Source organism: Miscanthus floridulus, chromosome 5 (assembly GCF_019320115.1).
Source record: "Miscanthus floridulus cultivar M001 chromosome 5, ASM1932011v1, whole genome shotgun sequence".
In the NCBI taxonomy this organism is placed as follows: Eukaryota; Viridiplantae; Streptophyta; class Magnoliopsida; order Poales; family Poaceae; genus Miscanthus; species Miscanthus floridulus.
The window spans coordinates 61,772,767-61,788,296 of NC_089584.1; the positions used below are offsets into that span (position 1 = coordinate 61,772,767).

Sequence of the window (15,530 nt, forward strand, 5' to 3'; positions counted from 1 at the left end):
GGGGAGAATGCTCCTCCTGTTCCTCAGTTGGGTCCTCAAGCTAATGGTAGCTAGGCACAATTGCTAGCCATGATGCAAGCAATGCAGGATGAGTTGAGAAATTTGAGGCAGGGTGCACCAACCACTGGTCCTGTTCCTGCTACTAGTGCACCTCCTACTGGTGGTGGAGTTCCAACCACTCCTCATGGTGCTCCAGTGTTGCCTCTACCTACAAGTGGGATATCTTTGATGAAGTGGATGGGTATGAAGCTTGACACTTATGATGGTAGTGGTACTCCTGTCCATGCAGCGGATTGGTTGACTTATGTTGAAGACAAGATGGAGGTATTTGAGGTGGTTTACCAGGACCGTGTTCACTTTAGTACACAGCTACTGAAAGGTGAGGCTCAAATTTGGTGGAAAGGCATACAAGCGGCACACCCAGCTTCTTATGGACCATTGTCTTGGCATGATTTTGTAAGGCGGTATGAGAGGAGGTTCTACCCAGTGACTTTTCTTGATAAGATGAAGATAGACCTGCATAACTATGTGCAAGATAAGAAGACTGTAGCAGAGTATGAAGTGGGTTTCAATCAGATAGTGCGCTTTGTTCCACATGTGGCTTATAATGATGCAGAGAAGTCAAGACAATTCTGTCAGGGTCTCAAACCTTCCATCAGGCACATGTTGGGAGCTTTTTCCATAGTTGACTTTCGTACTACAGTGGAGCAAGCTTTGGGAGTTGAGATGCAATAGACATACACTAATGAGATTCGCAAGTTATCTACCAGAGATCATGTAGAGAGCAAGGCCCAATCTAATGGTCCAATCCATAAGAAGGAAAAGTATCATCACCACCATCCATATCATGGGAGTTCAAAGCAGTCTCGTACTACAGGAGAGAGTACTCCCCAGTACCGCGCCATTCCTAAGCCTGGCATGGGGATGGTATGTTTCCGTTGTGGTGATCCGCACCATCGTAGGGATTACACTTGGTCTCGGGAATGCTCTATGTGTGGTCAAAATCATAAGGATGTAGTTTGTCGGAAAAATCCTAATGGTAAGGTCACTTGGGAGGTGATTCACACTTCATCTTCTAGTGGTAGATGCATATGTTGGCGGCAGCACCAACCACTCCATACCTACCTGCACCTCCTGTGCAACAGTACTTAGTGGCACCCCTGGTGGCGTCCCCAAACATTCCTATACCTCAGTCTGGGGCTTATTGGCTGCCACAAACCGCTAATCCTTCAGCATCTATGATCCCATTCTATTCTACACCAACTGGTTTTGCCGCTGGAGCCTCCACGTTGTCAAGTATTCTAGGAGCACATGCAGTGCCTTCGGTTGATGGCAGAAACAATGGAGATGTGATCACAGGTAACATATCGATTGATCCTTTCCTACAGTAGTCCTTTGTTACGTATAGCCATCGTTGCGACTTGAGTTCTCCTTTTATTTGGATAGCTCGTTCTTTTTAATGGAATGAGAGAATTCTGGGACGAATTCCCTAAAGGAGGGGAAAATGTAACACTCGAGAATATGTGACATAAATATGGATTAAGTAATATATTTAGCGAAGGTTGACTGGATTTAAAGAGAGGCCATAATTTTGACTTTTTGGTTTGTTTCTCGGATGGATAAAATAAGACTACCAATGTGTAGAGCTCCACGAAACATTTTTGTTTGACTACTCATATGTATTATTTGGAGAGTGTATGACCAAGTTTTGGATGTTGGAATAGTGGGGAATAAAAAAAGTAAAAAAAACAAACGCACCTGGCTGTAGGACTTCTACACGTGACCAAGTCTTTTTTACTTTTTTCTATATTGTGTCCCTTCGGTTCTGGCTAAGATCGATACATCTTCACCGTGTGGCTTTTCCTTTTCTTCTCCCTACCAACTGAGGCTCCCAACCCTAGCCGCCACTTGCATCTATCTATATGTCCAAGTACTGAGAAAGGAAGAAGAGAAAGGAGGAGACGAAGAGATGATTTAAGGTCTTGCCATTGTTGTCGCATCGCTATCAACATCGTTTCCATTCTTCCTAAACCGGTTAGGGATCTTTCCATCTCTTCGTTTTGGTCTCAATCTCTTGTTTCCCTCACTGTCCTTGATGGCCATACCACGTTTGGCGTAGATTGGAATGGCAAGAGAGTCATAGCGGTGGGGATTGCCGCAAGGTGGAGAAGAGGAAGGAAGAAAGAGGCGAATCGCTGGGGGATTGTCACCGTGTTCATTGTCGTTGACCTAGGTAAGATGCTAAACTTAATCCACAAATTTTGGTCAAGATTGTGGATTAAATCGCTTGTCTAGAGGGTGTTTATTGAGAGTAAATCTCGATCAATCGCGTCCATGTTCTGAAAACTGTCAGGTTGTGCAGTCTGTGTTCATCGAATTTTTAGGGCATCTCAATAATTTTTGCCACTGTTGACAAAGTTGTAGATGACTCCAATATATTTCTTTTGACTCCAACGTCAGCCTCATAGCCCTTGTATCCTCGGAGATATGGTCGTTCTTTTATGTCTATTTTTCGGTGATGAGAATATGTACAATTTTATATGTAATATGTTTTGACCATATAAATGAACGATTTTGAAGATACGGTCTTAACAAAAGTTGTAGAGGTTGTCCTAAGCTTTCTATATTGGTAAAGATCATCATTTTTGGATAAGCATAACTCCAGTTATGAATTTTAGAAGTTTGTGGTCCAGTTTGAGTCGTCAGAAAAGTTCAGTTAGATTCAGTGGTTGTTTAAGCCATCTTGGAGATCTCTTATTGAAAGGATCTAGCAAGTGGAGTAGAGGGGGTGAATAGGCCTTTTTCTGAAATTTAATTAACTTCACAAAATAGTCAAAACACAAACCTACGGGCCTGAGCATGGAGGTTCTGGGACGCGGAGGTTCCAAAGCTAAGCGTGGAACCTCTGGGATCAGAGTATGAAATCGATCTACTGCAGAATTTAGCGAATGAAAAATAGATCAAGTGTGGTACCAGTCTTCCTAGGGAGTTTGTTGAGCTATCCAATCGGTTGATTGCACCTAGAAGATTAGGAACTCATAGATCAGACACAAACCCTAAAAATCAATTCAAATCATAAGTAATAGCAACAACAATCACAAACACAAGAGACACAAGGATTTATCCTGTGGTTCAACTCGCCACAAAGGCTTGTCTATGTCCACGTTGTTGAGGTTAGCCACAAAGGCTATGGAGTCTCTTTCAACTCGTTCCTCTTCTCCAACCAATCACCAAGGCAATTGATTAAAGGGTTCCACTAAGTCACAAAGGGTAATACAAACGTCCCGGTGCTCAGCCACAAAGGATTGGAAACTCCCAGGCGACTGCTAGCCATCTAGGAGCCAAGCTCCAAGAGTAACGAACACACCAAGCGCCTAGGGCTTTACCAAGTGCACAAGAACGGAGAAGAAGGATCTTCTTGAGCTTTCTCACACTCTCTAGAGCCAAATCTCTTAAGGAATCACGGAGATCTTGAGCAAGGGAGTAGGGAGACAATGAGCTTGAGAGAGAGAGAGCGCCTTATGGAGTTTGTAGATATGACGAGGATGCTTAGGATCTTCAAATCCTGATGGTTCCTCCACATAGACTAGCTCGGAGAGTGAACCATTGAGAAAAGCACTCTTCACATCCATTTGATATAGCTTGAAATCATGATAGACAGCAAAGGCTAGAAGCATTCGAATGGCTTCAAGCCTTGCCACCGGTGCAAATGTCTCTTGAAAGCCTAGCCCTTCAACTTGAGTGAAACCTTGAGCAACCAATCTTGCTTTGTTCCTTGTCACCACACCATGTTCATCTTGCTTGTTTCAAAAGACCCACTTGGTGCCAATAACATTTGTCTTGGGTCTTTCCACCAATTCCCACACTTGATTTCTTTCAAAGTTGTTCAACTCCTCTTGCATAGCCATCACCCAATCTGGATCCTTAAGAGCTTCATCTACCTTAAGTGGCTCCAAGGAGGAAACAAACGAGTAAAATTTGCAAAAATTTGCTAGACGAGATCTAGTTGTTACCCCCTTTCTTATGCTCCCAAGAATGTTATCAATGGGATGATCCCGTTGTACACTTTGATGTATTCTTCGATGACATGGCCTATCTGAAGGTTGGTGTAGGGGTTGGTTGTCATCACCATCATCAGCTTGAGGCTCATTGTCATGAATTGATTCATCCTCTTGTTGATGGTTGCCCCAAACCTCGGAGCCTCCGTGCTCAGGCGTAGAACCTCTAGGCCCAGAGCCTCCACATCCAAGCGTGTAGCCTCTACATCCTACATGTTCATAGGACCTGGGATAGCAGTTGGCCCTTGGAGTGGTGTTGAAGCTTGGAGTGGAGGATCTTCTTCTTTAGTAGCTTCAACTAGTCTCACATCACATGTGGCCAATTGCTTGTTTGCTTCACAAGGCGGCGCTTCTTTTCCTACAACATCTAGATCAACTTGCTCCACTTGAGAACCATTAGATTCATCAAACACCACATCTACCATGATTTTACTTCTTCCGGTAGAAAGATTGAAAACCCGATAGGTGTGCTCATTTGGACCATAACCAAGAAGAAAGCCTTCATCAATTTTAGGTGCAAATTTAGAGCTTCGGGGTTTCTTGTTAAGAATGAAACATTTGCACCAAAATACTCTAAAGTATGACACCTTGGGTTTGTTACCAATTAGGAGCTCATATGAAGTCCTCTTGTAGTACTTGTGAAGATATAGGTGTTTAATAGCATGACAAGCGGTGTTGATTGCTTCGGCCCAATAATTGTTCGGAGTCTTGTACTCATCAAGCATTGTTCTTGCCATGACAATGAGAGTGCGGTTCTTCCTCTCAACCACCCCATTTTGTTGAGGGTTATATGGAGCCTAGAATTCATGCTTGATGCCCTCCTCATCAAGAAACTCTTCAACGTTGGTGTTGCGGAATTCGGTGCCATTGTCACTTTGCACCTTCTTGATAGGTAGCCCGAACTCTCTTTGTGCTCTTCTAATGAAGGTCTTCACCTTCCCTTGCACTTCACCCTTATCATACATGAAGAACACCAATGTGAAGCAAGAATAATCATCAATAATAACAAGACCATATTTGTTACTGCCAATGCTAATGTAGGCAACCGGCCCAAAGAGATCCATGTGGATGAGCTCCAATGGACTTGAGGTAGTGACGATGCTCTTTGGTGGGTGTGGTACCCCTACTTACTTTTTGGCTTGGCATCCTTTACATATCATATCTTTCTCATATTGAACATTTGTTAGTCCAAGGATGTGTTCCTCCTTTAGAAGTTTGGTCAAGTTCCTCATCTCAACATGAGCTAGTCGGTGATGCCATAACCAAGCCATGCTAGATTTTGCCACTAAACAAGTCTCAAGCATTGCTTTACTTTTGTTGAAATCAACTAGGTAAAGCTTGTCCTTCAAGCGACCCATAAAAGCAATAGAGGAATCCTCCCTTCTAGTGGTGGTCACACCCTTATCCGTAAAGTGACAATCATAGCCTATCTCACATAATTGTGATATGGACAATAGATTGTAACTTAGCGAATCAACATGTAAAACATTTGAAATTGAATGATCTGGAGTTATAGAGATTTTACCGACACCAAGCACTTCTCCTTTTGAATTATCTCCAAATACTATATTTTCACTTGGACCTTCCATTTGGGTATAAGATGAGAACATACTCTTCTCACTGGTCATATGATTTGTACATCCACTATCAAGCACCCAACTTGATCCACCAGAGGAGTATGCCTGCAAAACAAGTTTAGTTCCTTCTTTTAGGTCCCCAATTAGAATTGGGGCCTTGATTGTTAGCCACTAGAATCTTAGGAACCCATAGAGATCTTTTCACGTATATTTTGGCCTCATTTCCAACATACATGGCTACAACTTTACCAAGGTTGTTGCATCACAACACATAGCTAGAGGACATGCTCTCATGGGATGCATGGGTCTTGGGCTTGTAAGCATACTTATTCCTCTTTGGTATGATTGGGTTCTCCTTGACCTGCAGATGAGTGTTAGATGCTTTAGGAGCTTGTTGTCTTGGTCAAGGTGGTGCCTAGGTTCTATTGGAGCCACTGTTTTGGTAGACCCTGAAACCTCCACATTTTGGCACAAAGCCTCTAGGGCATGGAACCTCCACGTTTCTGCGTGGAGCCTCTGCATTCCGCATAGGCTGCACCTCACTAATGGTCTCCTTCTTCTCGAACCTAATGCAAGACACTCCATTCACCATCTTTCTTTCACTGGTCTTGCCACACTTCTTGTGGCCGAGACCATGTTTGATAAAAGGATGTCTTCCTTGAATGAACTTGGGCTTCTTGCTTACATCATCCATGCACCCACTAGCTATGATATTGTTGAGTCTTGCAATTTCCTTCTTCATAGCTTCCATATTAGCAAGGTTAGTAGCACAAGCTTCTAAATCAACATTGTAGCATCTATCACAACCCTTGCTAGTAGATGCATTAGAGATCTCACTTGCCTTCATAGGATGTGAGGTTTTATCCCTAAGGATGCTAAATTTCTCTTTAATCTCCTCATTTCTTGCCTTGAGGGCATTGTTCTTTTCTAGAAGAGTATTTAGATCATCCTTTAGGGTAGCTATGACACTTTCCGCTTGGTCAACTTCCAAACGTAAAGTTTCAACCTCACTTCTTTCCGATGCAAGAGCTTTCTTGCAAGTAATGTAGAGTTTCTCTTGTTTGGCAAGAGTAGCTTGAGTTCTCTCTAATTCATCTAGCGCCTTGGCTATGAAGTTCTTAGATTTTTTATCCATTTTACTTACCAAGTTGTTTACTTCATCATCACTCAATTCATCACTAGAGTCTATGTTGGATTCATCACTAGGTGGAGGAGAGGGTTTAAGCTTGGATTTAGGTTGTACCTTTTCTCGTTTGCCCATGAGACAAAAGAGTGTAGATCTCTCCTCATCATCGGTCAAGTTGGTGAAGAGCTTGGGTGAAGTAGAATGCTTCTTGATAGCAATGGTTGCAACTTTCCTTGTTTCTTCTTCACTTGAGCTATCATCATTTGAATCCCATTCATGACCAATATGAGCTTGACCCGAGTAGTTCTTCTTCTTGTGTTGGGTCTTGTCATCTTCCTTCTAGTGCTTCTTCTTCTTGTCTTTTTGGTCTTCTTTGTTCTCATAAGGACAATCGACAATGAAATGCTATGTGCTTCCATAATTATAGCATTTTCTCTTTTGCTTGTTGGGAAATCTCCTCTTCACAAACTTGTACCCTTCTCTTTTCAACCCCTTCTTGTATTTTCTCATGAACAAAGCAACATCACCAATCTCATAGGAGGACACTTCATCTTCTTCTTCATCACTTGAGTCACTTGATAAAACAACCGTCTCAACCTTGCTTGATCTAGATTTTGGTGGCTTGCTTGAGGTGAAGGCCTTGTTTGATTTGTTTGCCTTGAGAGCTACCTCTTTGACCTTCAAGTTCTCCATCTTTGCTTTTAGCTCTCCAAGCTTCTTCCTTTGTTGTATCTCCATATCCATGAGCTCATGAGTGAGTATTCTTCCAAGAACATCACTAGGGGTGAACTCTTTAAACCTCTTCTTCTCTCTAATCAATGTCACAAGAGTTGGGTTTCTTGGTGCAAATGCTTCTAACATCACTTTTACAACATGATGATCATCCAAGTCATCCCCACCCAAGCCTCTAATTATTCCAACTATCACCATCAATCTATCAAACATCTCTTGAGGGCCTTCTCCATCCTTGATAACAAACCTGTTGAGTTGAGCCATCAATAGATCAGTCTTGGACTTCTTTACCTTACTAACTCCTTCATGTGCAAGGTGAAGAGTGTCCCAAATCTCCTTAGCAATCTCCAAACCAATCACTTTGTTGTACTCTTCCGAGCTTAATGCACTTAGAAGAGCACTAGTAGCTTGAGCATTGTGAGGTATCATGCGAATCTCTCTTGGTGTGGGATTTTTGGGATCCACGAAGATCTTCAAAACATACACACACAATATTCCACAGTCTCCGGATGCAGTCCAATAAGATAAGCCTTCATTCATATGCTTCCACTTGGCGAAATTAGTCCCATCAAATTGGGCTGCGGGTATCTTGATGTGAGTGTTAGTAGGCAAATTTAAGGAATCATAATTAAAGGATACACTCGAATATGATCCCTTGGTGTTGGACTTGAGTGTTCTCTTTGGTAGCATTTGAGCATAGTACTCATCATCATCATCTCCATTCTCTAACTCGTTGCTTGGTTGTGGACTTGATTCCACTTTTCTTCTTGCTTTGAGTTTCTCCTTCTCCTTGTTCTTGTTCTTGTTCTTTTCTCTTTGCTTGTCTCCCTTGGAGGATCCCTTTCCACCAAGCTTGAGCTTTGGAAGTCGCTCAAGTGCCTGCTGTAGGATCATCCTCAAGAGCTTCTTATTCTTCTCCACTTGGAACATCTTCATAACGTTCCTCTCCATCTTCCTCCAGTTCTCTTTCTCTAGGACTTGCCATTTCCTCACACTGGTTAAGTGCTATCACGAGGAAACCCGCTCTAATACCAATCGAAAGGATCTAGGAAGTGGCCTAGAGGATGAGTGAATAGCCCTTTTTCTAAAATTTAATCAATTTTACAAAACCTATCAGAACATGGAACCTCTGGACCTGAGCAGTGGAGGTTCTAGGATGTGGAGGTTACTAGACTAAGCATGGAACCTCCTGAGATCAGGAGATGAAATCGATCTACTGTGGTATTTAGCGAATGAAAAATAGATCAAGTGTAATACCAATCTTCCTAGGGAGTTTGTTGAGCTATCCAATTGGTTGGTTGCACCTAGAAGATGAGGAACTCGTAGATTCGGATGCAAACCCTAAAAATCAATTCAAATCACAAGTAATAGCAACAACAATCACAAACACAAGAGACATAAGGATTTATCCTATGGTTCAACTCGCCATAAAGGCTTGTCTACGTCCACGTTGTTGAGGTTAGCCACAAAGGCTATGGAGTGTGGCAGAACCACCCGAAATAGCATACTTACGAAGGCGCTCGTCTTCCACCAGACACTAAGCACCCCGAAGCAACTACAGCGAGCGGTGTCCGTCGGGCACACCCCGAGGGAGAACCCGAAAGATCCACATTTTTCCCAAGGATCCAATAATGAGAATGAGTTACATCACAAGTCCATTTCATACATTAGAGTTTCTTAAAAAGTACATTATTACAATACCAAATATAGAGTGCGGAATGATAAATAGCAGGAATATTGAAAGATAACATCTAGCTGATAAGATAACTAAGGATTCCGTCTGAGCCCACCAGAAGGATCCTCCATACAAGGTACTCCTCAAACATCACCTGTAACAGGGGTAAATAAACCCTGAGTACACAATGTACTCACAAGACTTATCCGACCAGTGGGAATACTTTCCTCGACTCCAAGGAATATGCTAGGCTTTATGGTTGCTAGTTTTCTTTAGCAGAAAGCAATACTAATAGTGAGTCCTTATTGATGCTTTATTATTATCAGTCCATATTAAGTTTTCATCTAGTCAATCTATATAAGCACATGTTCTACTTTCAAGCAAGAGTTGAGCAATCAGTTGCTATTCCTTCTCCTTTTCCACTTCCTAGTTCTTACTACGGTGCTAAACCGCAGACAAGACGTACCGGATAGCCCAAGCGATTCACGAATCAATGTGCCCAGCTGGGTGCCCCGAAGACACATGCCCCACTTGTACCCTAGGCACAAGCAGGACTAACCCACCACTCTCCTGTCCTGGTTGTCCTAGGTCCCCATCCAAACTTGGACTCCAAGCCCCCGCCCCTGAGTCCCGGACTCAGTGCGGTGCAAGGACCTCCACCACCTCCTCTTCCCATCAGTCAATTCCGAAAAGAGCCAGATCTGCGACAAGAGAGCAGTAAGTCTTCCCTGCGCCCATACCCAAGTATGTGCTTGGGACAATAATCTATGACTTGCCTAGAGTCATATGCAACGACCGATCCTTAATCGACATGGACAGGGAAAAGTGTAACCGGGCTATGCCCTATTGGCCGTAGGACACAACCCCTCACACCCACCAGTACCAAATCCACATCCCTACCCGGTCACCATTTTCCTTTCCATTATTTCATCATGATATCATAGTTTAATCACCTATTTGCGTGTAACGATAGGTTACTCATGCTACCGACATCCTGAGCATAGCAACTACTCGACCTAGGACTAGTAGGACTCATGGGTAGATATACTTATGCATGTAGTTTCCATAAAATGCCTGTAACATAAATGCATATCATATAAATATATTCAGGGATCCTTTAAAAATAGGGGTTATGCACCAGGGGCTTGCCTTGGGCAGGTGCCGGGTCAGCAAGGTCAGTACCAATAGGCTCCTAGGGCCTCCTCCTATGCGAAGATCTCCTCGTATTCCTCAATCACCTCGTCGTACTCTGGCTCACCGACGGGTACAAAGTCTACCTGTTCATGATCTACATGAAATGATGATGCAATGCTTAATAAGATGACAACAACAACTCTTTGCCTAAAAGTACATCTATTAAACTACTAAGTGAGGTCTACCCACTAAGGCTAAGATACGTACCAGCACCACTAACAAGTATGAACGTGACATACATTCTTACGGTGACTACTGGATATTCCTACTCCTAATGCCAATTTATGATACATACAATAAAGCAAGGATAATAACTACGCTATTAAGTAACTCGCTCTACGGCTACCAATTTTACAGCAAGTATATAAAGGCCTAAGGAACCTACTGTAACAATCTCAAAGCTAAAGCTATTGTCAGTTTGCCACAATAATTCCTGCAATTATTGATCGATATAACGCTAAGCTTTCTACTTAAATCTTATGAGCCTACCATCCTAATAGCTAACGGTGAACTAACTATACTAACAGGTAGATGGCATTTTTGCGAACCTACCAAACTTAGTTTCACTATTTTTGGACAACCATGCAATTTACTACGATTTATCGAAGTTGGATTCATAACAAAAATAAATAAGCATTTCTATTCTCTGGAAAATAAGAAAACCAAATTCTCCCTGTCGGCCCACAACGCGTGGCTCGGCCTAGAGCGCCATCCTGCCCATGCGCGTCAGCAAGCCACCGCGCGGCCCACGTGGAGGCGCGGCCTAGCCAGGCCAACGGCCCATGACGAGGGAGGCCTGCGCGCCACGGTGATTATGCACGGGCACCCCCGAAGTACTATGAAATCACAGCGAGCTCCAAGACACTATTTCCCCAGTCTACGATTTTACAGCTGCACCCTCCCTTTTCTACTTCTTTACCACGGCTAAGTCCCTGGCCCCCAGGGCGCGCACCGGCGTGACGGCGTGGGCACAGGACGGACACACCGGCGACACCCGAGTCCCCAAGACCTAACTAAGGGGCCGATGAGTACCTCCAAGGCAGCACACGTGGTCTGGAAGCGGTTTGGCGAGCAGGGGTGTCATCCTGGAATCCCTCCCCGGCAGTGAACCCAGACCTGCAATGGCGGAGGCATTCCCGTAAGCCACAGTGATAATGAAACAAACCACACAGCTAATGAGCTCGAGTAACCACTCACAAAGACCCTTGCGGTGATCGTCTAGTCGGAGGAAGCCCGAGCAGTGCTGGCCACATGCGCACCGACGAGGTGACAGCGCCCGACGATGGCACGACCACGGCGGTGGTGGCTGGCCTTCTATGAAGCTAAGGCTGAGGTGCACGGGGTGCTTAGGAGGGTACGGCAAAGCGGTGGGTGCACTGAATCGCTACGAGGTGCACTGCGTGGCTGGCTTGCCGTCGAGGAGTGCCAGCGCGGTCTTATGGACCCGGTGGCGTAGGATTATGAAATTACGGCCCTGTGCAATGGCATACACAGCAAGGTGGGGATGGGATGCGGCCAGATACTTAACGAAGCCGAGCCTAAGCCAAATTGGAGTCTAACGCTATGGTCGCGGCGAATTGAGAAGAATCATTTCGGCGGCCAAGGCGACAGCAGAGACAGGGGAGGTCATGGCTTGGCTCGTCTGCGGCGCCAACGCATGGCCAACATCACCACTACAGAACAATGGGACAGGCGGGACATATCCCCAGACAATTGTCTACACGGACACAGCAGCAAGGCGACGAGCGCGGTATGGCGCCATCGCTGCGGGCAGCGCCAGACAACCGACGCAGAGCGATGCAACGCGGAGGGGATGGCGGGGCAGGCGGACGTCCTTCAAGCGCACAGCCAAGGAGTCAACGGAGCAGAGCTAGGCCTAGTCACTGGCGACGTGCAGTGCATGACCCGGCACGTCTCCGACCAAGGTAGGACAAGGCGCTGGTAGAGCTCAGCCAGTGCCCAGGGCGCAGCGTGTCAGCTGGCGAGGCGACCCGCGTGGTAGTGCGGGTAGCAACTAGCCAAGGCAGCAGCGCATGGCCAGCTTGCGTCGTAGTCATGGCGACAATGCAGATGCGGCTAGCGCAAGAGCATGAGCCGACGAACCAGCAGCAGCGCCCAGCCGCGCAACAGCGGTCTAGCCATTTGGAACAGCAGTGCAGTCAGCCTTGGTGCGTAGCACAAAGGCCACACATGCACAGACGTGGCGGTGCGTGCAGTTCGTGCGGCAGCGCGTGCTGGCAGACCAGCAGCAGTGGTGACCGCGCCCAGGCGATGCCCTGTGCCGTGCACGCATTTTAAAGTAGCTTAAAAACTTGTACATGATGCTTCAACAACTGAACCAACTATCCTATGCACTAGAGGGTACGTTGGGCCGTCTAACAGAGCCAAGATATCATACCACATCCTAAGCCAATCGCCCACAACTATCGCCAAAGGTGGCTTCGTCGACCCAGTTGTAAATCTTCGCGAAACGACGTCGCTCCTGAACGATTTCACGTCGCATCCCCATTTCGGCCTATGAACACACTATCTAACTATCCTTGCCCATGACTAGCTAATTATTGTTGTTCACAAATGTTCTTTAGCCCTTTTGTTTCCAGAGCCATTCGATTAGACGGTATTACATGAAATGTAACCACGGACTCATGTTTTGCCTGATTGTTTCAAGTGCTAAACTTTGATTTATAATTCATGTCACACACATAATTATGATGCTCATGAAATGTTTTAGCAAAACATTACAATGTAACACCGGGGTCTTACAAATCTACCCCCCCTAAAACAAAATCTCGACCCAAGATTTTATGTGCCTAGTGTGAGAAAGAGGTAGGGAGTACATTAGGCGCAATAACTAACTATCCGACCTAGAGAGGAGATGGGGGTAATGCTTTGATATGTAGCTCTCTTGCTCCTAGGTGGCTTTGTCTTCTGAATGATTTTGCCATTGCACCTTGTAAAATTTTATCACCCGGTTCCTGGTCACTATCTCCTTCTCATCCAAGATTTTTATAGGATGCTCCACATAAGACAGATTAGGTTGGAGCGGAAGTCCTTCTATTTCCATAGATTCTTCAGGAACTCATAGGCATTTCTTCAATTGCGAGATGTGAAATACATTGTGAACCACTGAGAGAATTTCAGGGAGTTGGAGACGACAAGCAACGGGGCCACACTGCTGCAACACCTTGTATGGACCCACATACCGAGGGGCTAACTTGCCATGGACACCAAACCGATGCACCCCTCTCATAGGAGATACCTTGAGATACGCATAATCCCCAACTGCAAACTCCAAAGGCCTTCTTCGCTTGTCTGTGTAAGCCTTTTGCTGGCTTTGAGCTGCCTTTAAGTGTTCACGAATTATATCTACTTTCTCTTGAGCCTCCTTTATGAAATTAGGCCTGAAGTACCCATGGTATCCTACTTCAACCCAGTTTAGTGGCATCCTACACTTCTGCCCATATAAAGCTTTAAATGGCACCATGTGGATACTCTCTTGGTAGCTGTTATTATATGAAAATTCAGCCAGCTTCAAACACTGATCCCACTTCTTAGGAAAAGAGATGGTGCAAGCCCGCAGCATATCCTCGAGCACCTGGTTCACCCTTTCAGTTTGACCATCAGTTTGTGGGTGGTATGCCGAGCTTCTGAGAAGACGAGTACCCAGACATTCCTGGAGTTTCTCCCAGAAACGAGAGACAAAAACTGACCCTCTATCAGAGATGATGGTGAGAGGAACTCCATGTAGGGTCACAATCCAATCAAAGTATATCTCCGCATACTTCTTGGCAGTGTATCTAGTATCCACCGGAAGGAAGTGGGCAGACTTGGTGAGACGGTCCACAATGACCCAAATAGAATCAAAGCCTATGGAGGTGCGAGGTAAACCCACAATGAAATCTAGGGAAATATCCTCCCATTTCCAAACATGAATGGGCAAAGGCTGTAGATATCCAGGAGCACGCATATGATCTGCCTTGACTCTATCGCAAGTGTCACACTCCACAACAAACTAGGTGATATCTTACTTCATGTAGGACCACCAGTATAGTTGGCGCAGATCATGGTACATCCTGTTGCTACCAGGGTGGATAGACAGCTTTGAATGATGGGCTTCATGCAAAATCTTTCTTCTCAACTCCTCATTAGATGGAACCACTAGTCTATTCTTGTATCTCACGACCCCCTACTCATCAATGCTAAAATGAGGGCCACGCCCTTCAGCCATCAACTTCCTGATGTGAGGAATCTCTTCGGAGTCTTCCTTCTGCTCCCGAATAATTTGCCCTAGCAATTCCGAGGTCAATGCAATCTGAGCTAGCACCTCTGTGTGGTGGAGTGACAAGGGTATCTCCTCAACCTGATGTGACTTATGACTCAAAGCATCAGCTACCACATTGGCTTTTCCTAGATGATAATGGACTTCCAAACTATAATCCTTTATCAACTCTAACCATCTCCTTTGCCTCATGTTCAACTCAGACTGAGTGAAAATATATTTAAGGCTCTTGTGGTTAGTAAAGATATGCACTTTGTTGCCCAACAAATAATGCCTCCAAATCTTCAGAGAGTGGACTACAGTAGCTAGCTCTAAATCATGGGTGGGGTAGTTCACCTCGTGCTTCTTCAGTTGGCGTGAAGCATAAGCTATCACACGCCCATCTTGCATAAGCACACATCCCAATCCTATCTTCAAGGCATCACAGTAAACATCAAAGGGCCTCTCAATATCTGGTTGGGCCAACACAGGAGCAGTGGTCAGAAAAGTCTTTAGGGACTGAAAAGCTTCTTCACAAGCTGGACTCCAATCAAACTTAGCTTCTTTCTGGAGCAGCTTGGTCATGGGCTGGGCTATCTTGGAGAAATCAGGGATGAAATGCTGATAGTATCTAGCTAGACCAAGGAACTAACAGATTTGGTGCACAGACCTAGGAGACTTCCAATCTAATACATCTTGCACCTTGCTAGGATCTACAGAAACGCCTTCAGGTGTCAACACATGCCCCAAAAACTACACTCGATCTAACCAAAACTCACACTTGCTAAATTTAGCATACAACTGGTGCTCCCTTAGTCGAGTTAGTACTATTCGGAGGTGACGGGCATGCTCTTCATCATTCTTGGAATAGATCAAGATGTCATCAATGAAAACCACCACAAACTTATCC

The 15,530-nt window shown here is 44.9% G+C and overlaps 1 protein-coding gene across 1 annotated transcript in view; it reads left to right on the forward strand.

The window, feature by feature from the left end:
* The first annotated feature begins 1,153 nt into the window (after nucleotides 1–1,153).
* The window catches only part of LOC136450003 (protein FAR1-RELATED SEQUENCE 5-like), a 41,427-nt gene continuing 27,050 nt past the window's right edge, over nucleotides 1,154–15,530 (forward strand). The window contains exon 1 of the mRNA XM_066450253.1: nucleotides 1,154–1,359. Coding sequence (XP_066306350.1) covers nucleotides 1,239–1,359 — 121 coding nt within the window. The 5' untranslated portion in view covers nucleotides 1,154–1,238. The remainder of the gene's footprint in view (nucleotides 1,360–15,530) is intronic.